The following is a 26753-nucleotide window of genomic DNA, read 5'->3' on the forward strand; positions in this document are numbered from 1 at the left end:
GTTGTGATGTCGCGGTCTCCAAAAGTCACGTAATCACTATTTGTGACCTTTGCTGACTTCTTAGAAGCAAATTCAGCGGGGAAGCAGACCAGAAGTCGCAAAGGGTGACCAAGTGATATCCTTGCTGAATGATTCCTCTGGATTCTTTTTAAGGACAGCAACCAGGAAGTGCTGGACCAGCCATTGCTAAGCTGTCACGTGACGTCACAGTTTATGACTGCATTGCTTAGCGACCGGAATTCCGGTCCCAGGTGCTGTCATTAACTGAGGACCACCTGTATTAAAGAATGAAGCACTTATAGTCCTCCAGACAGTTTTGGGTTTCCTTTACTTGGATATCCTGTCGTTTTGGTCAGTGGCCAGCGATGACATAGTTGTCCTCTTCTGGACATTGGATGACTGTATTTCAATAAGTTGTTCTATTTTACGCCAGACTAGGCATTACGCTATGTTGCTTGTAATTTCTTTAAATTAAGCAAATCTCTGACATTAAGCAGGCTGCTTCCCAGCCTCTCACTTGACTTGTTTTATAATCTAGTTCAGGGGTAGGCAACCTCGGCTCTTTTATGACTCATGGACTTCAACTCCCAGAATTCCTGAGTCAGCATAAAAGAGCCGAGGTTGCCTACCCGTGATCTAGTTAGTAGAGCAGCAGTTTCACATTACGTTTCTGTGAGAACTCTAAAATGAATGCCAGCTAAATTATACGCTGCTTAGTGTCTGGCAAGTAGCGTGGATGACGAATATAGCTGCCTAACAGTTACTTCAGAATTGTTCTCCTCTTCCAAGGTTTGGCATGTACATCCCCTTCCTGCAGCTGAACTGCGATTTTCGCAAGAGCAGCTTCTTCTCCCCTGTGGCCAGCATTGGCCCTCGTGACACAGGGGATGTCAGCTTGCGGGGAAAGGACTACCTCTCCGTCCTCAAGGAGACCTGGAAGCAGCACACCCGGCAGCTCTACAGCATGGAGACTATGCCCACCCATGCCTGCTGTCTCTCCCCAGATCTGATCCGCAATGAAGTAGAGTACCTGAAGGTGGATTTCAACTGGCGCATGAAGGAGGTGCTTCTAAGCTCCATGCTCAGTGCCTATTATGTGGCCTTTGTACCTGTGTGGTTTGTGAAGGTAGGTAGGTGGCTGTGGACTGGGGCTCCTGCAGGACAGTCCAGTTATGGGGAGGGGTGGGCGGACCTCTCAGTCAAGGTTGGACCAATCCCAAAAGGGAATTGCTCTGCTCCCTTTCTAAAAAGGAGTGGGCCCTTTTAGAAATGGTCCAGTTTTGACATATTTATGTAACTCTGGCCTAACCTCATCCATTCACCCCCGTAAATACTCTTGCCTTTTTCTTCTAGGATTTATTCGTCTCTTCTGTGTAGTTCAGGATCAGGAGGTTTTATCCTGTTCTTTTTTTTTCTTTTCTTCAGCACCATAGATTTAGGGATCTCAGATGTGGGTTGAGACCATGGCATCATGGCCCAGTCTTGCAAAGGATGTCAGGTTTGATGTCTTGCTGAAACCCACCACTATTGAAAGTTCAGTAATGTCTTAGTTTTACGCCTTGGGCCAGGTTGTACAAATTTGTTTTATTGTTTTAGAGCAGGGGTGTCCAATCTTGGAAACTTTGGGGCTGGTAGACTTCAGCTCCACTTGTTGAAGTCCATAGTGTTAATGTTGCCAAATTTGGACAGCCTTGTTATTGAGGCAAACTGAGATGATTCACATATATAATCATGTTTTACCACACAGTAAATGCTTTTTGTGGTTTTATTATAAGTCTATTTTGAAATCCTCCAGATTTTAAGGTCAGGCATATTTGACCTACTTTGGTCCCCAGAACCACCATGTAATAACTCTGGAAGTTGGGCAGCCTTGCTGGATCAATCCCAGTGCTGCAGACTTCCACAGGTAATTCCCGTTTCCCACTCATCGAAGAGCTGTCCCTTGGATGACTAGGATACTTTGGGGAAAATTGCAAGCCTAGTTTGAAAAGTACAGCTGTGGACCTCTTTTTTTATTATTATTTGTTCCTGATCTCCCCTTGCTTTTTCACAGAGCACACAATATTATGATAAGCAGTGGTCTTGCGAGTTGTTCCTGTTGGTCTCCATCAGCACATCTGTCATCCTCATGCAGCATCTGCTGCCTGCCCGCTACTGTGACCTCCTGCATAAGGCTGCCGCACATCTGGGTTGCTGGCAGAAGGTCGACCCATCTCTTTGCTCCAACGTGCTGCAGCATCAGTGAGTGGCCTCCATCTTTCAAAAATCCATTTCTCAGTCCTTTTAGGCAGTCAGAAACTCGGGTTGTACAAAGCAGCCTTCCTAAACTTGTCCTCCTCGAGGTTTACACTTGGCAGCTGCTGCATCCCAGGTGCATGATGGCTGATATTTCTGAGACTTGCAGCCTGGAGGCACAGAATGCCGCATTAAGCAGTGGAAGAAAAAAGTACGAATGTGCCTTAAGTCTGGTTTAATCTGGTCTCTCTTTTTTTAGCAACAGTTTAACCATTTTTAAATATCCAACTAGCTAAACGCTACTTGAGGGCTCACAAGCTAGTGTAAAAGCCAGGTCCTCCTTTTGCTCGTAGTCCCTAGTCCCTCTTTTTCCTGTTTTTTATGGGTCCTCCATGGCCCATCCAGGATCCTTTGAAAGATGCCAGCTAAATCTGAGGAGCCTTCTGGTATTTGTGTCTACTGTAAAAGGCTCATAAATATGGCCAATTTTTTTTGGGGGGGGGCTACCATAAAAGGAAAGGGACGCGGTGGCTCAGTGGGTTAGGATGCTGAGCTTGTCGATCAGAAGGTCGGCAGTTTGGCGGGTCGAATCCCGAGTGCCGCGTAGCAGAGTGAGCGCCTGTTACTCGTCCCAGCTTCTGCCAACCTAGCAGTTCGAAAGCACATAAAAAATGCAAGTAGAAAAATAGGGACCACTACGGTGGGAAGGTAACAGCGTTCCATGCGCCTTTGGCGTCTAGTCATGCCGGCCACATGACCACGGAGACGTCCTCGGACAAGCGCTGGCTCTTCGGCTTTGAAACGGAGATGAGCACCGGCCCCTAGAGTCGGAAACGACTAGCACGCACGTGCGGGGGAACCTTTACCTTTACCTTACCATAAAAGGAAGGCTTTCTGTGACATTTGAAATTGTGTGGTGGCTGCACTTGTGTGCCATCTGTACTGCAGCCCAGGCCCATACTTCGCAGGTTTGTGTTCATAACATTAGTTCACTTTCTGTACCTGTTTGTCTTGAGGAAGCACAGCTTGTTCAGTTTCAGCGTGTTGCTCTAAACGTGCAGGAAGCTGTATCTCAATCCAATGCAGGTAGTCCTCGATTTATGACCGTTATAGAACCTGCCCATCATGGTCACAAATCATGATGATCATAAAGCGGGTCACCCATTTGACCGACCCAATTTTACGATCTTTTTTGTGGCAGTTATTAAGTGGCTGCCATGGTTGTTAAACAAACTAATGGTTCGCTAAGGGACAGTTTTGCCAGAAACTGGAAATGCTGGTTTCCTGCAAAATCCTCATAAAATATAGTCATATGACTACAGGATGCAGCAAAAGATTGTAAAGGTGGGACAGTTTCCAAGTGCTGTGATATGTAGTCATGTGACTGCGAGGGGGCAGTTGTCAGAGCTTCAGAATCTCATAAGTACCCCCAGTGGAGATGCATAGTAACTTCAAATAGTTGTTAAGCAATCGGTCAGTAGTTGCTAAGTGGCTGGTCATAAACCGAGGATTACCTGTATATCAGGGGTCTCCAACCCCTGGTCCGTGGCCCAGTACTGGACCACGGCATGCCAGCAACCGGTCCGCACAAACAAGTAAAGCCCTATCCGTGGGATTCAGACAGCACACAAAACCACGCACTCCCTGGTCCGCGGAAAAACCTCTCTCCACGTAACCGGTCCCTGGTGCCCAAAAGGTTGGGGAACTCTGCTGTACATGATTCTCAAGCACAGGGGTGTCAAATTGCCGGCTTGCGGGCCGGATGCATCATGCGGAAGCTGCGCCCACCCCATTGCTGGCAATGGCAAAACCATCCCGATACGTTGTGTGACATCACGTGATGTCGCAAGTTTGACACGTCTGATCTAGCAGTTCAGGATTTTTTTATTTGAAAGACAATCTACCACCAGTGGTGGGATTCAAATACGTGAACAACCGGTTCTCTGTGTGGATGCCACTTCCGGAAGTCCGTTCTGGGCCTGAGCAACAAAAAAAATTAGCTACCGGTTTTGCCGAACTGGTACGAACTGGCTGAATCCCACCACTGTCTACCACCCTTCTCACCCCACCCTAACCCCACCCTTATCCCTCCCTCGCTTCTCTCAATAACTCAGGGGGGGGGAAATACTCCTTTTCAATGTTAAATTCTTGCCCATCATCTCAGTAAGAAAACAAATCCTTTGCCGCTTGGCTGTCCTGACCCTTGGAAGTCAGTGCCGCCAAAGGGGAGGATTAGCAGCTGGGAAATGCCCAGTCTCTCCTTCTGGTCCTCCAGATGCCTGTTGAACGTATTTTTCAGGTGGACGGACGAATGTCTGTGGCCACAGGGGGTGCTAGTGAAACACAGCAAAAACGTCTACAAAGCAGTGGGCCACTGCAACGTGGCAGTGCCTTCGGACGTCTCCCACTTCCGCTTTCACGTAAGCTGCTCTCCTTGTATAAACATTGATGGTGGAGGACTGCCATTTTGTCCTGCCCTCCCTCCACACCGGTTTGGTCTTTGTATAAACGCGGCCAGTGGTTTGCTGAGGGATTTCTTTCTCTGAAGCGCCCTGCAAGCCCTGGGCTTTCCCGGTGGTCTCCCAGAAAAGAAGGTAACCGGGCCCGTTTTGCTTAGCTTGTAGCCCAAAGGATTCTGGGTGAGTGTTGCAGAGGCAGCTTTCGCCTATAAGCCTCTTGAGCCCTCTGGGAGCAGAGGATGATGTCCTTTTCGTTGGCTCTCCAGTCAGGAAAAACTTACTGGCAATTTTCTGTAGCCTCTATTCCTTCTTTATTATTCATTTTAGGGTGTTTTTCAATTCTGGGCCTTGAACATTAATTTAAAAGCATGCCAAGGACGTTCATCATTTGCCTAAAGAAGAGGAGATGGGGAACTTAATTCTGCCATCACTAGAAAAAGCTGGGCTGTAACTTTCGAATTGAAAGAGAAGCCCAGAGAACAGGGCCAAGGATGCCGCTGTTAACCACAGGGAATTCTTAAGGATCGGAGTTCCAGGTCCATTCTGTGTAAAAGTGAAAGCTTTCTTACATCTGCACATTGTGTTGGCAAAAGGCTGGTTTTACCAGTAAACTTTTTTTTCTGGAGTATTTGCCCATTACTCTTTTTTTAAAAAAATTCCATTTATATCCCGCCCTTCTCCGAAGACTCAGGGCGGCTTACAAGCTTAGCAGTAGCCTTCATTCTATGTATATGCCTGCTTAGGGCTTTCACACACACCCCAAGCGGCATTATTACAAAGTCAGCTTAATTGCCCCCAACAATCTGGGTCCTCATTTTACCTACCTCGGAAGGATGGAAGGCTGAGTCAACCTTGAGCCTGGTGGGACGCGAACCTGCACTAAGTGCAGGCAGCTGGTGTTACTTAAGGAGGCATTAGCCCACTGCTCCACCAAGGCTCTTATGACCATTTTTCACACTTATGACTGTTGCAGCATCCCCAGGTTCTTGTGATTTACATTCAGATGCTTGGCAACTGATTCATATTTATGACGGTCATAGTGTCCCAGGGTCATGTAAAGTGACCAAAACCTGCTGCAACCACCCAGCAGACGGGGGGGGGGGGGGAATAAAAACCAAACAACCCCCCACTGCCAATTCTCAACAGAAATGCTCACAACAATGAAAACCTAGGGCTGATCTGAAAACCACAGGCTAGAAAGTTGGGAGAAGGCTCTCTAATTGTTAACCATTAGACAACTGACAACTGCCAGTAAACACACTTGTCCATAACTTAGCATGCATTCCTCTGCTGGGCACTGCCACTTATTTCCCCCAAATGTCTGCTCTGTGCCCTTTTTCCTGTATCGTCATCCACAGTTTTCAGCCCCGCCCTGGCAGCCAAGAGCGCAACACAGCACCGATCAAATAAAAAATAACATTGTGTTTTTAAGGGTTCCACTTCCCCTCCCTCCCCCCCCCAAGTGAGTGCAGCTTCATTTCCCGTTTACAATTTTGCGAGATTCAAGGTGACAATAGCAATAGGTCTGATGAAGATCTGAGTTATTTACTCAGAAAGTTTTAACTTTTTTAGATTCTGTTTTGGTTTGGTTAGTCACACTGAATGCTGACCAGAGCCAAATAAATAAGAAAGACGTGAATGTTAAATAGTATAATTTCACTCTGGGGCCTTGGTGGAGCAGTGGGCTAATGCCTCCCTAGGTAACACCAGCTGCCTGCAATTAGTGCAGGTTCGCATCCCACCAGGCTCAAGGTTGACTCAGCCTTCCATCCTTCCGAGGTAGGTAAAATGAGGACCCAGATTGTTGGGGGCAATAAGCTGACTTTGTAATAATGCCGCTTGGGGGGGGGGCGAAAGCCCTAATAAGCAGGCATATACATAGAATGAAGGCTATTGCTAAGCACTTTTGATTTGTGCTTAAATTGTAAGCCGCCCTGAGTCTTCGGAGAAGGGCGGGATATAAATGGGATTAAAATAAATAAATTGGGGACATCCACAGGAGCTTTCGTGAAGTCCAGGCCTTCTCTGGGCCCCAGGAACTGCAGGCTGTTCACCCAAAGGAATCTCTCTTCCCTCTAGTTTTTTTTCAGCAAGCCTCTGCGGATCTTGAACATCCTGCTCCTCCTCGAGGGAGCCGTCATCTTCTACCAGCTCTACTCGCTGGTGGTCTCCGAGAAGTGGCACCAGACCATCTCGCTGGCCCTGATCCTCTTCAGCAACTACTATGCTTTCTTCAAACTTCTACGGGATCGCCTGGTGCTGGGGAAAGCTTACTCGTACTCTGCCACCAGAGAGACTGATCTGAAGCTGAACTGAGGGCGAGGCGCAGAAGGTAACAGAGAGCAGCGGGTCCCAGCGTTGTCGAGGGCCACCCGAGACTGCATCGAGGGGGCCCTCGGCTGCCTGCCCTGCCCTGCCCTGCAGGAGAAGCGTTTCCCCACTGGGTCACGGAGCATGCTGGAGCACAGGGCTTGGGAATCATGCAGTCAGGCCGGCCCTGAGCTTTGTATGTCTTTTTTACCATTTCTTTTGGTTTGGTTTTGCTTTGGTAAGGAAAATATCTTATTTTTATACTCTCAATTTCTGTCAGCCTGGTTTGTGGAGCAGTAAGAGCTGTAACAACCACCCAGTCTTACGAGTATTTCTTGTCGGTGTTCTGGGCTGCCGGAGGGCTTTTGTGGGGGAGGGTCTGGGGGGTGGTGGTCTGCATTTGTAAGAATTTGCAGCTTAGCGAAACATAAGGTCCGTAGTAATCCAAACTGCGGTCCTTCCTCCGCTCCCTCCCTCAGCTCCATAGAAAACACCCCAGTGCGGCTAGGTTCTTGGTGGTAGGCAGCCCTGTAAAGCTTTACAGCGGAAAGGAGCTTTTGGCAGCTCCTGGAAACATTCTGCTGGGTACATTTGTCCATCCTGAGTAGAGCAGTCTTTCTCAACCTTGGCAAACTTTTAAGATGGTGAACGTCAGCTCCCAGAATTCCTCGTGTTTGGCTGGGAAATTCTGGGAGTTGAAGTCATTGACACTCTTGAAATGATTTCAACTAAGACTTGGCGGGGTGGAAGGGATTACCCTTTTGAAGAAACAGAGTGGGAGGAAAAGGAAGTATATAACACTCGGAGTTTGGCAGCCTCTTCTCTTGACTAATAAACGTTACGAAAAGTTTTATAAAACCACAAGGGATGCGAATTAACAAGGGTCACATGCATACTCTTCAGGGACTGGATGGCATTTGCTGTGTCTCCTCCTGTGTAGTAGTTGCTTGAAACAAGAACTTCTGTCTACAGGAAAGAGGCCTTGGATGGTTATAGAGCATCCTTGCATTGAAGCTCTCCTGCCAGTGGTTAAAAATTAAGAAATATACTTAAGACGGAGATAATGGGGGGGGGAGTTTCCTGCCAGCCAAATCTTTCCTGTTGTTCTACTTTTTAAAGAGCGTAAGACCTTGCTGAGTCAGGCCAAAGCCTCTCTAGCCCATCATCCCTGTCCTACTGTGACCAGCCAGATGATATTGGCAGCCCCTGGACAGAAGATGGGCCTAATAGCTGTTGCTGTCTTCTAGTCATGGACTCACTGTCAGTGCTTGGGTTGGGCCCCCGATAGCAGTGCCACAACGGTCTTGAGCCTTTTGCCCTTCTATCCTCCGGTAGCCTTTCTCTCACCCCAGGTCAGCTGATCTTCTCCAGGCCACCTCTTCGATCATATATGTGTTGTGCATTGGCATACTTCCTAAGGGAATCCTGTCTGCACCGGCAATGGAGTCCGTGGGGCAGGTGAAAATCTGTATTGATTGAGGAGAAGAGACTCCCAGTTGATTGGCCTCTAATGTGCTGGCCATGCCTGTCTCAACATGCCAGGAGGTGAAGCCTGTCTGAACATCTCCTGCCTCTCTATTTGCACATGTTGGTGACCTCTTGTAAGTGCTTTTCTACTGCTTGGTCTTTATGTTAAGGCAGGGGTCCAACCTTGGCAGCTTTAAGACCCATGGACTTCAATTTGCTGGCTGGGGAATTCTGGAGGTTGAAGTCCACAAGTCTTAAAAGTTGCCAAGGTTGGAAACTGCTGTGTTAAAAGGTATGGACTGTTTTGCCAGCTCCATTTGCTAAGAAAACCATGAGAACTTTTTAAGAGTCGTGGTCTCAGTCACCCAGAGTTCGTCTGTCCTACAATTTCTAAAAGACACACAGGAGAGGATGCTACCAAAAGTACTCCAGAACGGAAGACAGCACTCTTTACGTGAGATCAGGTTTTTTTCTGTTGTCTTTCAAAACCAACATTCATGATCTTGGAGGTAAGTAGGGAGGAAGGGATGAGTTGTAGTGATTCGTTTAAATTAAGCCTTCTTCCAATTGTACAGATGATGACATTTGGGATCAGAATTTCTGTTGCTAAGCAAGACCGCTGTTAAATGAGTCTCACCTGATTTTACAGCCTTTTTTTGCCACAACAGGGTTTAATGTTGTTGCACTCCAGGATTGTGCCTTGCTGTACAGAGTTATAGATATGTACCTGAAAAACAGAATCTCCAGAGGACACACTTGTTCTTAATTTCTGTAAGAGAATGAATATACCCATGAAATATCCTTAATGGGCATTTCCCAGTCCACAGCAGCAATAGCCTTTTGTGTATTTTTAAAACAAATCACAAGTAGCTGCAAGGAAGAGCTAGGCCCTAGGGCAGGGGTCTTCAAACTTGGCCCTTTTATGACTTGTGGACATCAACTTCCAGAATTCCTCAGCCAGCGTGCCTGGCTGAGGAATTCTGGGAGTTGAAGTCCACAAGTCATAAAAGGGCCAAGTTTGAAAACCCTTGCCCTAGAGTTTTATCGTTATAGCATAAAGGAAGTTCTAGAAGCTCCTGGAAAACATTCTGTTGGGTGCATTTGTGCATCCTTAGTAGATTGCAGAGCAGTGTTTCTCAACCTTGGTAACTTCAAGAAGCGTGGACCTTAGCTCCCAGAATTCCCCATGTCTGGCTGGGCAATTCTGGGAGCTAACATGCACACCTCTTAAAGCTGTTAAAAGATGAAAAACACTGGTCTACACCATTGGTTTTTTTTTCCAAACCAATGGTACAGGATTTATAAACTTTTGTTTCGCAAATTTGAAGGGCACTGAAAAAAGTAACTTACGTCTATTTTTCACACTTATGATCATTGCAGCATCCCCACAGTGATGTGATCAAAATTCAGACGCTTGACAATTGGCATGTAGTTACGACCGTTGCAGTGTCTCTGGATCATGTGATCTCCTTTTGGGACACCTTCTGACAAGCAAAATCAATGGGGAAGCCAGATTCACTTTGCGACCTTGTTATCAACAACGGCAGTGATTCATTTCAAAACTGGCAAGAAAAGTTGTAAAGTGGGGCAAATTCAGTTAACTGTCTCGCTCAGCAACAGCAATTTTGGGCTCAATTGTGATCGTAAGTCGAGGACTACCTGTATTGATTTGCACCTTGGTTGTCTAGTGCCAAGTGTGCATCAGCAGAAGACACCTGGCAGACCAAGAATGGGGAAGATACTGCCTTGATTGCGAAGTTCGGTCATGGCAGCTCTTTTAGAAGTGGCTCTTTAACAAAAGCAGAGACGCAGCCAGTTGCTGATGGATGTTGGCAAAAAAAAAAGGTGTTGCCCGCAACAGCTGAGCCTTAATTTATGTCCACGGTAATTAAAATAATCCCAAACTGTTGCGTCTCTCTGGGCTTTGTGGTTGAGTTTCCTCATCCTGCCCTACGGCTGCTTTGTTTTCTGCAGCGACAGAAATGATTGCTTGCTTAAAGTGTAGCAAAAGAAGAAGCTGTATTTATAGCTTAGCTTGTCAGCTCTTCAAGGAGACAAGATCAGGAAACGGGAGTCTTGGAAGGAATGTTAATACAATGAAGAGCGTTGCAACAGAAAGTTGTCAAAATCTCTCTACTTCAATTTATACCTAACACAAAGTGGAGTTCTTTGGGGCTTCCTCTCACACACACTAATTTACCAGGAGTCGGATAATCTGTTCTACCATGGCTTGGAGTTCCCCTCTCCCTTTCCTGAGTCAACTCTTCCACCCTCCACGCCTTCACATCACCTCTTAAGCTTTCATTAAATGTAGGTCTACCATCTGTGGGCAGCAGTACCTCTTTGCTGCCAAATAATGGTCATTCCGAATTTTGTAACCCAGATTAGATAGCTCCACTCAGATACCCATCCTGGCTTGGCCACTAGCCCTCTCAAGAAGGCACCCTAAGGTTCTTGCCAATGCACCAAGCTATAAAACATTTTGGCTATTGGTGATTAATTGAGTAAAACCAACTACATTACTTTCTAGTGTGAATTTATCTAACCAGTTTGTGTGGCTGTCCATCTCAACAAGTAAGTGGGTATCCCAGAGGTGCTATTCCAAAAGACAACTGGACTTTCTTGGTTTTTTTTTTCCTGAAAGGAAAAAAAACGAGAAAGTCCAGGTCTGTCTTGAAAAAGCACCTTTGGGATAACCATGATCTGGATGATTGAGAATCTCCATAGACAAGTGATTGGGTGACAAACAGTTTAAATAAAAACAATTATAAACATTACGTAAGTTAAAATGCATAGCGACTGAGCTACATCAACCCAAATCACCAGCATAAGTAAGAGGTGGTTATGCATAACTTGGAGGCCCAGAGCCAGGTCTTTCAGGTCTTAGGAGAGGCCAGCAGAGTTGAGGCCATTCTAATCTCTGGAGGGAGAGAAAGTCACATGGTGGATGTTAGGACAGAAAGGCCGTGTCTCCTCAGCCCCACCAACTAGCTTTCTTTAGCGGATGGGACCTGATGGGTGCCCATCCTGCCTAACTGGATTAGTCTGGCGGAAAAAATGGGGGGAAAGTTACTCCTGATCCTAAGCTGTGCAGGGCTTTAAAGGTAACAACCAGCACCTTGAATTGAACCCAGAAGCACCACCGCAGCTCACAGAGTAGAGATGTTGCATGTGCAGAATAACCAATTTGAAGCTTCTGAACGGTCTTCAAAGAGCAGCCACGAGTGGAGCGCATTGCAGTAGTCTACAGGTGAAACTCAAAAAATTAGAATATCGTGCAAAAGTTCATTTATTTCAGTAATGCAACTTAAAAGGGGAAACTAATATATGAGATAGAATCATTACATGCAAAGCAAGATAGTTCAAGCCGTGATTTGTCATAATTGTGATGATTATGGCGTACAGCTCATGAAAACCCCAGATCCACAATCTCAGAAAATTAGAATATTACATGCAATCAATAAAACAAGGAGTGTACATAGAACAATATCGGACTTCTGAAAAGTATAAGCATGCATATGTACTCATTACTTGGTTTGGGCCCCTTTTGCAGCAGTTACTGCCTCAATGCGGCGTGGCATGGAAGCTATCAGCCTATGGCACTGCTGAGGTGTTATGAAAGACCAGGATGCTTCAATAGCGGCCTTCAGCTCTTCTGCATTGTTCGGTCTCATGTCTCGTCTTTCTCTTGGCAATGCCCCATAGATTCTCTATGGGGTTCAGGTCAGGCGAGTTTGCTGGCCAATCAAGCACAATAATCCCATGAGATGCAAAAGTTGCTCTCATCAGAAAAGAGGACTTTGGACCACTGAGCAACAGACCAGGTCTGTTTTTCTTTAGCCCAGGTAAGACGCTTCTGATGTTGTTTGTTGTTCAGGAGCGGCTTGACAAGAGGAATACGACATTTGAAGCCCATGTCCAGGATCCGTCTGTGTGTGGTGGCTCTTGATGCACTGATTCCAGCCTCAGTCCACTCCTTGTGAAAGTCCCCAACACTTTGGAATGGCCTTTTCCTGACAATCCTCTCCAGGCTGTGGTCATCCCTGCTGCTTGTGCACCTTTTTCTTCCACACTTTTCCCTTCCACATAACTTTCTATTAATGTGCTTTGATACAGCACTTTGGGAACATCCAACTTCTTTTGCAATTACCTTTTGAGGCTTTCCCTCCTTATGGAGGGTGTCAATGATGGTTTTCTGCACAACTGTCAGGTCAGCAGTCTTCCCCATGATTATGATTCCTACTGAACCAGACTGAGAGACCATTTAAAGGCTCAGGAACCCTTTGCAGGTGTTATGGCTTAATTAGCTGATCAGAGTGGGACACTTTGAGCCTAGAATATTGCACCTTTTCACAATATTCTAATTTTCTGAGATTGTGGATCTGGGGTTTTCATGAGCTGTACGCCATAATCATCACAATTATGACAAATCACGGCTTACTTTGCATGTAATGAGTCTATCTCATATATTGGTTTCCCCTTTTAAGTTGCATTACTGAAATAAATGAACTTTTGCACGATATTCTAATTTTTCGAGTTTCACCTGTAGATGAGAGGTCACACGGACATGAGTGACAGCGAGCAGCTTCCTCTGGTCTAGGAAGAGGCAGAGCTGGAGCACAACCTGAGGTTGTTCAAAGGTTCATCTAGTGCCAGCTGCCCTTCAAGCAGGAGTTCTGAGTCCAGGAGAACCCCCAAATTACACATTAGGTCTGTCTTGAGGCAGCCCCCCCTACAAGAACAATGATGGAAGGTTCACGGCTTCACGTGGGAACCCAAAATCACATGGTTCTGTTCGGATTAAGCTAAAGCCTGTTGCCCCCCATCCAGCTCCCACAACTTTCGGACATTGGGACAGGGTAACCATGGCATCACTTAGCAAGCCAGGGATGAAGATATAAAGCTGCAGATACCTCACTCCTAAGCCTATGAAGGATTGAGCCATACAAAATAAAGACTTTGGACAGCACCTCTCCATCGTCAACGGTGTCTGGAACTGGTGCCCCAGAGGTAGGAGAACAAACCGAAAACTATGCTTCCCATCCCCAATTCATGCTAAATAATGCAGTCTTTAGGACATCATGTGACCATGATACCGCACCGCTTCCCATTCAGTCATTAAGTGAGTCATCGCATATCATTTAGCAGGAGATCAAGTGACCGCAGACAAGTGGTTTCTCTGTTGAGCTGGTTCTGAAGCCTGGAAAGGATGATCGTGTGCTTGTGGGATGCTGCTGGTCATAACCACCTGCCTGCAGCAACGTGCCCAAATCTCAATTACAGGGATGTTGTGATGGTCATAACTCTGCACACCAGTCGTAAAGTTAACTTTTTCAGCACTGGTGTAGCTTTGAGCAGGATGATCATTAAGCAAGGATCCCCTGTGTAGCCATGCCAACATTGCAGAGCTTTTGAAATGAAATCGGAATCCTAATGTTAGAAGGTTCTCCATGGGTCATGAAGTCCAACTGCAGGAATCAAAATCAAAGCATCCTTGACGAGTGTTTGTCCAAAGTCTGCTTGAGCATCTTGAAAACCACCCACCTATGTCTTAACGTACATCTTCAGGAAGACGGAAATCAATTATTTTAGCCCCTACTCCATTATCTTTTATCAGGGCTAAAATGTTTTGTTTCCTAGTTTTTCTTCATCAAAATCCACCCTTGATTTATGATCAGTTGCTTAGCAACTGTTTGAAGTTACAACTGAACACCCCCCCCAAAAGGCAACTATGACCCTGATTTGAAGTTCTAACCACATTCCCCACTTTCCACCCTGCAATCGTGCGATCGCATTTTGGACATTCTCAGCTATCGGCAAAAATGCCCATTGAAGCAATGGGTTCGTTTAACAACCGCAGCGTTCATTTAGCAATCAACACAAAAAAGGTGGTAAAATTGGCCAGTCATGTGATGACCCACTTAACAAGCAGCCTGGCTTATGAGCATAATTCTGGGCTCGGCAATCATCATGAGTCGAGGACTAACCTGTAGTGGTTGCCCTGTAGCCGAGGGTAGGGAAGGCAGGAGGGGAACTGCTTGAACAAACTTATTTAAGAATTTGTCTAGACCAGGGGTAGGCAACCTCGGCTCTTTTATGACTCATGGACTTCAACTCCCAGAATTCATGAGTCAGCTGACTCATGAATTCTGGGAGTTGAAGTCCATGAGTCATAAAAGAGCCGAGGTTGCCTACCCCTGGTCTAGATATTTTAGCCTTTCAAAATGTTTCAGTTTCTTATCTCCATGATAGGGAAGCAAAAGCTTCCTGGGTTGGAGAAATTGCCCCCAGTCATCCGTTTGCAGTGAAAGTTGGACCATAAGAAAGGCTGAGCGCCAAAGAATTGAAGCCTTTGAACTAGGGTGCTGGAGAAGACTCCTGCGAGTCCCTTGGACTGCAAAGCGATCAAACCGGTCAGTCCTAGAGGAGATCAACCCTGACTGCTCTTTAGAAGGCCAGATCCTGAAGTGGAAATTCAAATACTTTGGCCACCTAATGAGAAGGAAGGACTCACTGGAGAAGAGCCTCATGCTGGGAAAGGTTGAGGGCAAGAGAAGAAGGGGACGACAGAGAATGAGGTGGCTGGATGGAGTCACTGAAGCAGGAGGCGTGAGCCCAAATGGACTCCAGAAGATGGTAGAGGACAGGAAGGCCTGGAGGAACGTTGTCCATAGGGTCGCGATGGGTCGGACACGACTTCGCAACTAACAACAACATCCGTTTGCATTCACGGAGCAAGAGCAGGCTTGCCTGCTGGGAAAGCGTTCCCGAGTGCTGGCACTAGAGGGCAGCAGAGCATTGTTTCTGCTTCTGCCAGCAGCCCCGCGAGGGAGGTGGCATCGTTCTGCCAAGCCCTCGGAGAGGGAAGGGCCCAGACGCCTTGGGTCCCTCGGGTCTCCGCAGAGCAGTGGCTAAAGCTGGAAGAACTAGTGGGGAAAGATTTGGGCAAGGATACAAAAATGGAAAGAAGGCCTCCTACATCAAAATCTAGACATGCTTCAGGATGCCCTCACTGCAATTTCTTATCCCAGATGGATTGCCAGATAGCAGGTTTATCTGCAAGTGGCTGGTGCCACCCTGCTAGACAGTTGGCAGAGATTCCCTGCTGTTAATGCCAGATCAGCACCAGCTAGGCCTAGCGTGGCAGGTGGCAAGGAGGGAGACTGAGGCTGGCCTTCTGGTGGGTGGGTTTCACTGCCCCAGCCGGCGAGAACAGATCCCGCCCTGCCCCTTTGCTTTCTGGGCCCCGGTGCAGCTCCCGGGCAGGTGAAAAAAAGATCCTGCCTCGGTTTCGTGGGAGAACCTTATCTCCCCACAGAGAAACCGCGGCCGGCATTCAGAGCAGACTCTCCGGATGCACTGTGTGGCTTCAGTTTTGCCGTCTCGCCTTTGAATCCTTGCCAGTGACAGGGCACAGCCCTCTGCATGCCCTGCCTGGACCAGCCTCCTGAGGGAGGCTCGCCGACGTGACCGGCCTTGCCGGTGCCGCCACAGATTGGCTGCCAGAGCCTGCGCGGAGGGCTGCTGCTCGTTCCCAGACAAGACGTGTCAGAACCTTGTGCTTGATCTGGCACGTCATTCCCGCGATGGCAGCAAAATTCAGAAGCGCTCCGAGGCACAGCTGCCAGTTTCTGTCCATGGATCTCCCGACTCACTCCTGGCTGCTTTCCCCAGATGAGCATTTATAATTAAAAGGCTTTTGGGGGGAATCTCTGGTGTTGGGCCAAGCCTGAGGCAAGGAGGGCAGAGCAGACCCGTTTGCTTGGGCGAGCAGACCCGTTCTTCAACTGAATCTGGAATCCTGCCTCGGATGATGCGGCCTGCACCCTCGGATGTTGTAGCAGAAGGCCAGACTGTGGGAAAGCCCTGAGGGGAAAAATTATGCTTATTGTCAGCTTGGAGGAAAAAGGTATCATCACGCCGAATTCTGAGCTAGAAATTGCTCACAAGGATCTTCTCCTCTGACTCACGGACTTAAGTCAGACTCTTTGGTATTTTCACTGGGATGGATGGGACTTGTAGTGCAGGAAGACTCAGCTGCTCCCCCACCTCACCGTTCCCCCCTTGACATCTGCCAGGGTGCACATCTATTTTGGATTAACTGCATGAGATGCTGTGAGGAACATGCTGGGTGGGGAAGGCAGCCTAACAGCATAACTCTCTGGGTTCACAGTCGGCTTGCACCCGTTTTCTCCTAGAAGAACAGTGCCTTGTGGCAGTTTAGAGACCAATCTCTTCTTTCATCAACCTCTCCTGGTAGATGTTTTTTCCTCGCTCTCCTTTTTAAGCAAGCCTGCTAGTGGTAGTTGAGAGATCGCAGTTGCAGATTCATTTTGTACAGGAATTGTCTCTGTTGAAAACGGAGCTAGCCGTTTCAGAGCTAGCATTTCATTTTCATGAGAGCAACGTCCCTTAATCAAAAAGCGGTTTCCCTTAATGGTGGATTTTCAGGACTGGCCGAAACAAGCAAAGACCACCACCCTCCCTCCAACCAGCCTCCATATTTGGAGAAATTCAGGCTTTGGAAAGTGCCATTGGGAAGCCACACGTGAAGACCCTGCAATGCCTTTGGCTTTGTAGTCTTTCCTTGCAATACAGCTCCATCTTTCCCTATTGATTTCCCAGAAATCAAACTCTTTAGTATAGCTAAATTTTTTGCAGGCATCTCTTGGCTTTGCAGCAGATGAACCAGCAGTTGGAATCCACATATCTTGAGGTGAAATGTTGCAGGGAAGACCACAGAGAGTTGACTGGCTCTTGCCTGCCTTTCTCCTTCCAAATTTGCCCTCCTCTCCACCAGCCAGCCAACTAGCCAGTCACAACCAAATCAATTTTATTTATTTATTTTAATTCCATTTATATCCCGCCCTTCTCCGAAGACTCAGGGCGGCTTACAAGCTTAGCAGTAGCCTTCATTCTATGTATATGCCTGCTTATTAGGGCTTTCACACACCCCCCAAGCGGCATTATTACAAAGTCAGCTTAATTGCCCCCAACAATCTGGGTCCTCATTTTACCTACCTCGGAAGGATGGAAGGCTGAGTCAACCTTGAGCCTGGTGGGATGCGAACCTGCACTAATTGCAGGCAGCTGGTGTTACTTAAGGAGGCATTAGCCCAATGCTCCACCAAGGCTCTTTTCTCTGCTTCCTTATAGGAAGACCCTCTGTTCTCCCTCCCAGACTGGCTTCTGATAAGCGAAGGAAATCCTTGCCTTCCGAGGGACACCTCGCATTCTAATAGCTGCCCTGGCTCCGCTGAAAGTTCCCAAGCTGAGACCCCACTGATCACCAATTAAAGCATTTGATCTAAGTGCTTTTCTTCAAATTCAGAACGAAATGCACACTTGAGCAGCCGAAGGTTTTCACGCTTCTGCAATTGGCATGGTCACCTGCTAATGCATGGGTATTCAGCCATGGCCACTTGTAAGACCTGTGGATTTCAACTCCCAGAATTCCCCAGCCAGGAGAAGTTGCAAGTTGCAGGAGCGTGCAAACCTTCACCTGCTCAAGTGTGCATTTCGTTCTGAATTTTAAAAGCAGGTCTAAGTGGCCAAGATTAGGCACCCTTGCACTAGCCCAGGGGTAGGCAACCTTGGCTCTTTTATGACTCGTGGACTTCAACTCCCAGAATTCCTGAGCCAGCATAGTCATTAAAGAGCCAAGGTTGCCTACCCCTGCACTAGCCTGTTTGCAGTTGGGCTCCTGTGCAGTCAGAGTGCTTAGGTGAAATGTTGGCAGGACTCTTAGTTGCTGTACATCCAAGCACCATCTGCCCCCGGGAGTGGAGGAAGGGTGTTGCTGTACCTCTACCTTCTCACCAACCCAGTCTTGGCTTTGTTTTGCTTTGTTTTGAGCTTCTGAGAGCAGCATCACAACTCCGCTGTCTTCCAGCCAACCTGCTCTCCTCCCACTCGCCAGCCTCCTGCTAAATATAGCTCTTCACTGCCATTAGAGCCCAGTGTCTCTTTACCTTTCCAAGCGCTGCAAGCCACTTCCTTTGCTGCCGCTTGCTAAGAGACGTGGCCAGCTGTGGCTCTTTCGGCGAGGAGTTCTTGCTTGGGCTCAGCCCAGCAGCAGAAGGCAGAGACAGGCCCCGGGCATCTAAAGGACAGACGGGTTAGGTTTGTGAAAAGCTGAAAAAAAATTGGCTGGTGGCTGTAACAGAATAACAGAGTTGGAAGGGACCTTGGAGGTCCTCTATCCCAACCCCCTGCTCAAGCAGGAAAGCCTGTACCATTTCAGATCAATCATTCTCCAATCTCTTGAAACTTACTCAGCTTATAACAAGGGCTGTCTTGAGTTGCCTGTGTGAATGCAGACGTTTGCCCAAAGCTGCCTGGTTCTAATGCCAGCCCACACCTTGACTGTCTCTCTTGCCTCACTCAAGGACGTGCCTCCTTGGAGGACAAAGCCATGAAATGGGGGGGTGTCATTCCCCAGGGCCCTTTGCTGGGATGACCAAAATAAAATGTTATCCCCTCTGCTTCCCCCAGCAACTGCCTCCCTTTGCTGCAAGAGGTGAAAAGAGCAGCAGAGTTCCCATCCAACCAGCGACCCTTCCTGCACCACCTAAACCTTTCCATCAAGATGAGCAATGCCTGGCCTTTGAAATCTCCCCCTTTGTCTTGGCTGGTCCTGGAAACCGATGCACCAGGAGACCCGATTCCAGATCCTCTGCCATTCACCTCTTCTGTCCTTACGCTCTGCGGATCTTCTCCTCTCCGGGATGTGGGATGAGCAGCTGAAAGGGCTGGGCAGCTTTGGGCAAATGAATGCAGTTACACAAGCCACTCAAGGCAGCCCTTGTTAAGAGAGTCACGTTGTACATGATCTTGAGAAAGCCAAGACTGGCGCTGCCTTTGTGAGGCCCTTCGGGCTGAGTGAGGCCCTCCTCTGTGCAAGTGGCAAATGGGAAGGTCTCCTTGCAGCCACAAAGGCTTTTTTCAAACCAGGCTCTTCGGTTACTTTAAGGCGATGTCATCGTACAAATCTGGAACCCGATTAAATGTGTTTTATGAACGACGCCAATATCAGTATAGTCACAGTACAAATGTAATGAATTGAGCCTAGAATTATGTAAGTTGCACCATGTGATTGTGACTTTTTATTGTGGCAGTTGTTAAGCGAATCCCTTGTCTGCAAGGAGTGGGGTTTTTTTTGCCAGAAACCAGAAGTTAATGCTGATTTCTGGGGGGGAAAAGCAATGTAAATTATAGTCACGTGACTGTAGGATGCTGCAGTTCTCTGTAAATTCAAGGTGGTTGCCGAGCACCCCAAATGCGAACGTGTGGCTACGGGTTAGAGGGGTGGGGCTGGTCATCATAACTTCAAATCCTGGTAATAAGTAGTCCTGGAGAGATGTGTCATAATATCATCATCACGTTGGAAGGGACCTTGGAGGTCATCTAGTCCAACCCCCTGCTCAGGCAGGAGTCCCTATACCATTTCAGACAAATGGCTGTCCAGTCTCTTCTTAAAAACTTCCAGTGATGGAGCATTCACAGCTTCTGGAGGCAGGTTGTTCTACTGATTAATTGTTCTAACAATTAAGGAAGTTTCTCCTTAGTTCTAGGTTGTTTCTCTCTTTGGTTAGTTTCCATCCGTTGCTTCTTGTCCTGCCTTCTGACGCTTTGGAGAATAGCTTGACTCCCTCTTCTTTGGGGCAGCCCCTGAGATACTGGAAGGCTGCTATCATGTCACCCCTGGTCCTTCTCTTCATGAGACTAGACATACCCAATTCCAGCAACCGTTCTTTATATGTTTTAGCACATAAAGCATATATGGTCGCTAAACAGCTGTCGTAAGTTGAGGACTACTTGTTTAACAATCCTACTTTACACCCAGTATGTAGAGAACCGAATTAGTCTTTGCTAGTCAAAAATCAAAATCCCCATTTTTATTAATAGGAATAAGCTTTGTTGAAAAGCTGCTAACACTCACCTTCTGACTGCTAAGTGACCGACCAGTCATCAGGGCTTGGCCGCTGCTCCATTTCATACATTTGACACCTTTGTTAAGTAAAGTATTGAGCTGTGGTTCTTAAAGTGATGAACCTGGCTTACACTCAACACCCTGCCAACATCCCACCCTCTATCCTCCCCCCCCCCCCCGCTTCTCTTGCTGCTGTGCAGCTCCTGAGCCATCTTTTAAACCTCAAGGACGGTTCGGCCTTCTGCAACTTTTGGTCCCAGGCAAAACCCCTAAAAGCGCTGATGGGTCGTTGGGTGCCTCCTAATTAAAGGAACATCTGCAGTAGTCTGTCCTGTTAAGATGCCCCTCGCAAAGAAGTGCAAAACTGAAGGACACGTTTTGCAACGAAGGGATGAAATTAAGTGTGCAAATAATAATAATAATAATTGTTTCCCTCCTGTTTATCTCCACACTGGCCCAGGCCATGATCCAGCCTCAACTCACCAGCCATTGCTTTTCCTCCCTCCCTTCTCCAATCTGGAACTACTGACAACAAAGCTGCCCAGATATCTCTCTCTCTACACACACACACACACACACACACACACACACACACACACACACACACACACACACACACACAGAGACAGCTTCCAGTTCTCAAGCGTCACCGCCGCCGCCCCTTTCTGCATCACTTTTGATGCCCTCTTTGGTAGCAGGACGGGGAGGGGGGGATGGAGAGCGGCAAGGGGGGACAAGAAGGCTTTCTAAGCCCCTGAATGGTTGCCATGGAAACCAGAGGAAAGGGTTCCCATGGGAACGGCTGTCGTCAAGACCCCCTACCATGGCAGCCACATCCCACCCCTCTTCCTGCAGATGAGAAGGGGGAGCTGATTGCAGAAGAGACCCAGTTCTAGAGGGGGAGAAATTCCAGGGAAGGCGACCTTTGGAAGTCCAGGCTTGAGGGCCAAAGGGGGAGGCAGTGGGTCCACCAGCCTCATTCCTAAGGAGCAGTTCCTGCAATGGAATCCCCCATGCGCAGTGCCTCTGAGCCCGTGCAAAGTATCCCATCCTCATGGGTTGAAGAAGCCAAGACCTTCCCTCCATCACAATGGAAAGGGACACAATAAAATGATGACAGCTGTGGTCTTTGTTAATGCTATAGGTAGGGGAAGGAGGGGATTTGGGCAAATGGGACTTGGTCACATGGGAGGGGGGAAACTGGATCACCAGTGCAAATTGCACACATTAAAAACGGGGAATTTGGATTGTATTGACCTGGCCACCATCTTGCCTTTTATGACCACACCGTGCCGATGCCCCCGCTACAAACCTAGGATGGAACTTCCTGCCCAAAAGTGTCTATGGAGATACTTAATCATTCAGCTCATGGCTGTCCCAAAGGTGCTTTTTCAAAAGACAACTAAACTTCCTTGGTTTTTTTTTTCCCCCTGAAAACATTTTGCTTCTCATCCGAGAAGCTTCTTCAGTTCAGCTTCAGAACTGAAGCTTCTTGGATGAGAAGCAAAATGTTTTCAGGAAAAAAAAACCAAGGAAGTCCAGTTGCCGAACTGAAGAAGCTTCTTGGATGAGAAGTGAAATGTTTTCCAAGGAAAAAAAAAACAAGAAAGTCCTGTTGCCTTTTGAAAAAGCACCTTTGGGACATCCTGCAGAAAGGTGCAGCTTGGAGGGCCATTTCCTCCCAATCCTGCCCCACCTGCAAAGCCCGACGGCTTCAGATTCTCCACCCGTTGCAATCAAGGTGACTCAAAGGTGCTCAACAGGGACCTAGGACGAGCAGACTGACTCATTCCTCTTCTCTCCTAGATTGCCTAATGCTGAGTGTGTGTGTGTGTGGGCACGCACGCATGTGTGCGCGCGCACACACACACGGGCATACTCGCTTGCACACCAGTATTTATTTTTGCTTGAGAGTTTAGGAGGAAAGCAAGTTTTTGGGGTGGGGGAGAATAGCTGCCAGCCCTACAAGGTAGACCTGTCAAGAAACCGATTCTACAGGAAGGCTAAGCTAAACTTTATGGTGAGAGGCTCCCATAACAAAATCTTGCGAGTCTGCTTGTGTAATTTTTTTTAAAATTTCATTTTTCTGTTTATTTTTCTTATACTTTGGTGAGTCAGGAAGAAGCCAGACTTGAGCCGCTGCCTAACACTAGCTCCTTTCCTGGGGCGCTTTTGCCCTTCCGAATATTTTCCCCAAGGTCACCCATCTCCATTGCCCTCTAGAGTAGCTGCTGCTTTCGAAATCTGGGCTCCTGGCATCCAGACATCTCTAAACCACTTATTAAGGCTCATAAGGACCCTCAGCCATACCAGACTAGCACTCCCATAAGCCCCAGCCAGCAGGGTTTGCATCTGAGTTTGAAGAGCCCTCTCTGCAGACACACACGGAACCAAATTTTGGGGTTCCCTTATAGACTGCCTGGGTTGCTGCTGTTTCTGAGCAACCTTTGTGTTCAACTTTTGAGAAACCCCCCCCCTTAAATCTCTGCAGGAAAAGCATGCCAAGAAAATGAGGCCTGTCTCATCCATGGTCTCTCCCCCCCCACCCACATTTTGGTTAGGCAAGAGTTTCTTCCTCCTTTTTAATCATCTTTAAACATGATACCTCTGGCCTCCCAAATACACTGCGAGTGCACTCTTCACAATCCCGGCCACTGCCTTACATTTCATTTCCACATTTCTACTACAACTTTAGTTTTCTGCCATGGCCTGGTCCAAATGTAGGAGCTGGGCATGACTTGCAGTTTAGTGCTGTTTCTGGGAATCGCACTACTCTACAAGTCTTTCTGTTGAGTGCAAATGTCTGGATTAAGGGGGATGTTACCATAGACCGGGACGCGGTGGCTCAGTGGGTTAGGACGCTGAGCTTGTCGATCAGAAGGTCGGCAGTTTGGCGGGTCGAATCCCGAGTGCCGCATTGCAGAGTGAGCGCCTGTTACTCATCCCAGCTTCTGCCAACCTAGCAGTTCGAAAGCACATAAAAATGCAAGTAGAAAAATAGGGACCGCTACGGTGGGAAGGTAACAGCGTTCTGTGCGCCTTTGGCGTCTAGTCATGCTGGCCACATGACCACGGAGACGTCCTCAGACAAGCGCTGGCTCTTCGGCTTTGAAACGGACATGAGCACCGGCCCCTAGAGTCGGAAACAACTAGCACGCATGTGCGGGGGAACCTTTACCTTTACCTTACCATAGACCAGGGGTAGGCAACCTTGGCTCTTTTATGACTCGTGGACTTCAACTCCCAGCATAGCTGGCTCAGGAATTCTGGGAGTTGAAGTCCACGAGTCATAAAAGAGCCAAGGTTGCCTACCCCTGCCATAGACCATTGTTTCTCAGCTACTTTAAGATATGTGGACTTCAGCTCCCAGAATGTCCCAGCCAGCCATGGCTATCCCTTCTACCTTAGGCATGAAAACTGGCTGGGTGACTTTGAGCCAATCGCCAGGAGACGGTGAGTTCTAGTTTCACCTGAGCCATGAAAGCCAGTTGGTTGGCTGAGCCAGTTTCTCTCTCTTAGCCCAACCCACCTCACAGGATTGTTGTGTGGAAAATAGGAGGAGGAAGGAGGATTAGGCATGTTCACTGCCTTTGTAAAGTAAGAAAGATGAGATTTAAAAATCTAATAAATCATTTCAGACTTCAATAATTTCACCTTACCTTTCAGTCTCTCGTTAACTTGTCTCCTCTGCCTGGTAAATGGGGTAGTGAGGGAACTCTCAGAAATCTCATTATGCAATGAAAGGGAACGGGGGGGGGAGGTGGGGGGGTGGATACAGGCTGTTCCCCTCCTCAGCCACTTTGGGGCCTTTAAGGTCCCCTCTGTGAAGAAACTCAGCTGTTCACTTCATTGTCTTTAGATGGTGGGGCAGAGCTTAATTCAAACTCTGCAGCTGTTGCCCTCTTCGCCTGTTCAGACACAACTATTGCCCTGTTCAGCTAGCTTAATACCAGGGTGAGGCACTACCAGGGCTATATGTTAGACTGGGAAATAAATAAATAAATAGAATAGAATAGAATAGAATTCTTTATTGGCCAAGTGTGATTGGACACGCAAGGAATTTGTCTCCGGTGCAGAAGCTCTCAATATACATACAACAACCAAGTGGTAGGTCATATATTATAGATCATAGTTACAATCATTAACCATAAGTTATACCAACAAGTAATAAATCACAGATACCAATGCTCCCAAAGTCAACAGCAAATCTGTCAATAAAATGACAGGTGACCGTGAAGTCATTGAAACTGAGCTCAACTCAAAGGAAACTTTATGAGGCCTTCAGAGAGTCTCTGGAGTGAAGGGTGAAGGAGTGGAATCCACCCCAAATGGATGCAAATGTTCCTTCTGGACATTTGCAAAGATATCTGCACGGATGAGCTGATGAAGCTATCGGTAGCCAAGCTGAACTTGAGAGGCCCTTGATATTAAATTAAGGAATTCTGAGCCAAGGACATAGACTCACCTTTGTTTTTGCAGTATTCTTTATGACACATAAGGGACGCGGTGGCTCAGTGGGTTAGGACGCTGAGCTTGTCGATGGGAAGGTCGGCAGTTTGGCGGGTCGAATCCCGAGTGCCACGTAACAGAGTGAGCGCCTGTTACTCGTCCCAGCTTCTGCCAACCTAGCAATTTGAAAGCACGTAAAAATGCAAGTAGAAAAATAGGGACCACTACAGTGGGAAAGTAACAGCGTTTCATGCGCCTTTGGCGTCTAGTCATGCCGGCCACATGACCACGGAGACGTCCTCGGACAAACGCTGGCTCTTTGGCTTTGAAATGGAGATGAGCACCGGCCCCTAGAGTCGGAAACGACTAGCACGCATGTGCAGGGGAACCTTTACCTTTACCTTTACCTTATGACACATAAAATCATGAATGTGGTTGATTCCTGTTCAGGACCAGGAGAGGGGGAAGCAAAAGTGCCAAATGGGGAGGGTAGTCTATCCCAGAGGTCTTGCTACCTCTGTGTCTCATGGCTCCTCTGTTGTGTTTCTCTTGGCTTCCAGATGGTCTCACACCCCTTTCCTGCAACTCTTACAAAACACAAACCACAAGTAATTGCCTGGCACTCACCCCAGGAGGAGACCTGAGCACACACCCCATGGGAACCTGGCTGGGCCTCCCACCTTGATGGGGCTCAAGTGCGACTTCACACCTTTCCTTTTCTTTCAGATGCAACCTGGAAAACAAAATCCACGAGACCACCATCTCTTCAGTGGTTTGGAGACAAGCATCGGGCGTCTCTTCCAACGGCCGCAAGGGTGGGAGTGACACTTGTGAAGGAGGAGACTCTTGGTGCCCTTTTCACCCCTTCAGAATCTTGCAACAGCCCAAACAGTTGGAGGGTAGTCTTTGAATTAATTGCCAGGAGTTGAGCTCTCATGTACTCTGTGTTGAACTTCACTTTTGGTCTAGATCTCCCTCTGGCCAGATGGACTGGATGACCTGGACCGTGATATTAACAGAAGTAAAACTTGCCTTCCAACATTTCTATCTCATCAGTTATGATTGGTACACCACTCTTTTGCTTCCTTCCTTTACCCAAAGATCCAAAGGAAATGGTAAAAATGGGCCTTTGAAGTCAAGGAGTTTCTCAAAGAGCTTTGGTGCCTTGGTGGGTTGTTGTTGTTTTTTGCACCTATTCAGTACTCACTGAATCAAATCTCTCTTGAACTCAGCTCAACCTCTGCAGATTTAGTGGATCCTGTTGTGTCCGGAAGGCCGTGTGACAGGGACTCGGAGACAACGTATATTAATCCTTCTTTATTGACTACAACATGGCAGAACTGCCCCCACCTCGGAGGTACCCTCTTATATATGTTTCCCATCCACCTGAAGTCAGCCAACCCGATCTCTCAAATCTCCCGCCAGACAGGTATCACCCAACCCGGTGTCCTCAAGTTCCCGCTGGACAGGTTGCCCAATCAGGTCCCCTGGCTGCTGCCCCCTGGTGGACAGGTGACCTACATAACAGATCCACTAAACAAATCCACTTTCTTCAGTAGCAACACAGAAATAAGTTGCCACGACTCAGCCTGGGATCTCCTAGCTGGCTGAGGAATTCTGGGAGCTGAAGTCCACAAGTCTTAAAGTTGTCAAGGTTGCAGACCCCTGTCCTAGAGGCTCACTAAAACCAATGCCCCTTGGCTTTCTTGGGTTCAGCTAAGATGAGCTAGGTGCTCCCATACGCTGGGGCAAGCAGCAGATTTTATTTTTATTTATTTATTGGTTGGATTTACACTCTGGGTGATGTATCTTAAAACAAAAACTATATAAAATACAATACCTCAAAAAACAGGAATAAAATAAAAGAGCCATTTTGGTCTAGTGGTTAAGGCACCCACCTA

The 26753-nt window shown here is 47.6% G+C and overlaps 1 protein-coding gene across 9 annotated transcripts in view; it reads left to right on the top strand.

Annotated features, from left to right (window-relative positions):
- Window positions 1-26322, top strand: part of TMEM39B (transmembrane protein 39B) — a 43733-nt gene extending 17411 nt beyond the window's left edge. For 3 of the 9 annotated variants that reach the window (XM_081334491.1, XM_081334492.1, XM_081334493.1), the window contains exons 6-9: window positions 790-1126; window positions 2054-2241; window positions 4535-4655; window positions 6774-7319. In XM_081334491.1, the coding sequence (XP_081190617.1) occupies window positions 790-1126; window positions 2054-2241; window positions 4535-4655; window positions 6774-7010 (883 nt within the window). In that variant the 3' untranslated portion in view covers window positions 7011-7319. Of the gene's footprint in view, window positions 1-86; window positions 105-789; window positions 1127-2053; window positions 2242-4534; window positions 4656-6773; window positions 7320-8123; window positions 8287-8356; window positions 8606-9851; window positions 10356-18965; window positions 19492-25578 lie in introns of those variants that run through there. The other 6 variants (XR_014027314.1, XR_014027315.1, XM_081334494.1 and 3 more) reach the window with 6 other exon arrangements.
- Window positions 26323-26753: the final 431 nt, after the last annotated feature.

Source organism: Vipera berus (assembly GCF_964194415.1).
Source record: "Vipera berus genome assembly, chromosome: 9".
NCBI classification, from domain to species: Eukaryota; Metazoa; Chordata; class Lepidosauria; order Squamata; family Viperidae; genus Vipera; species Vipera berus.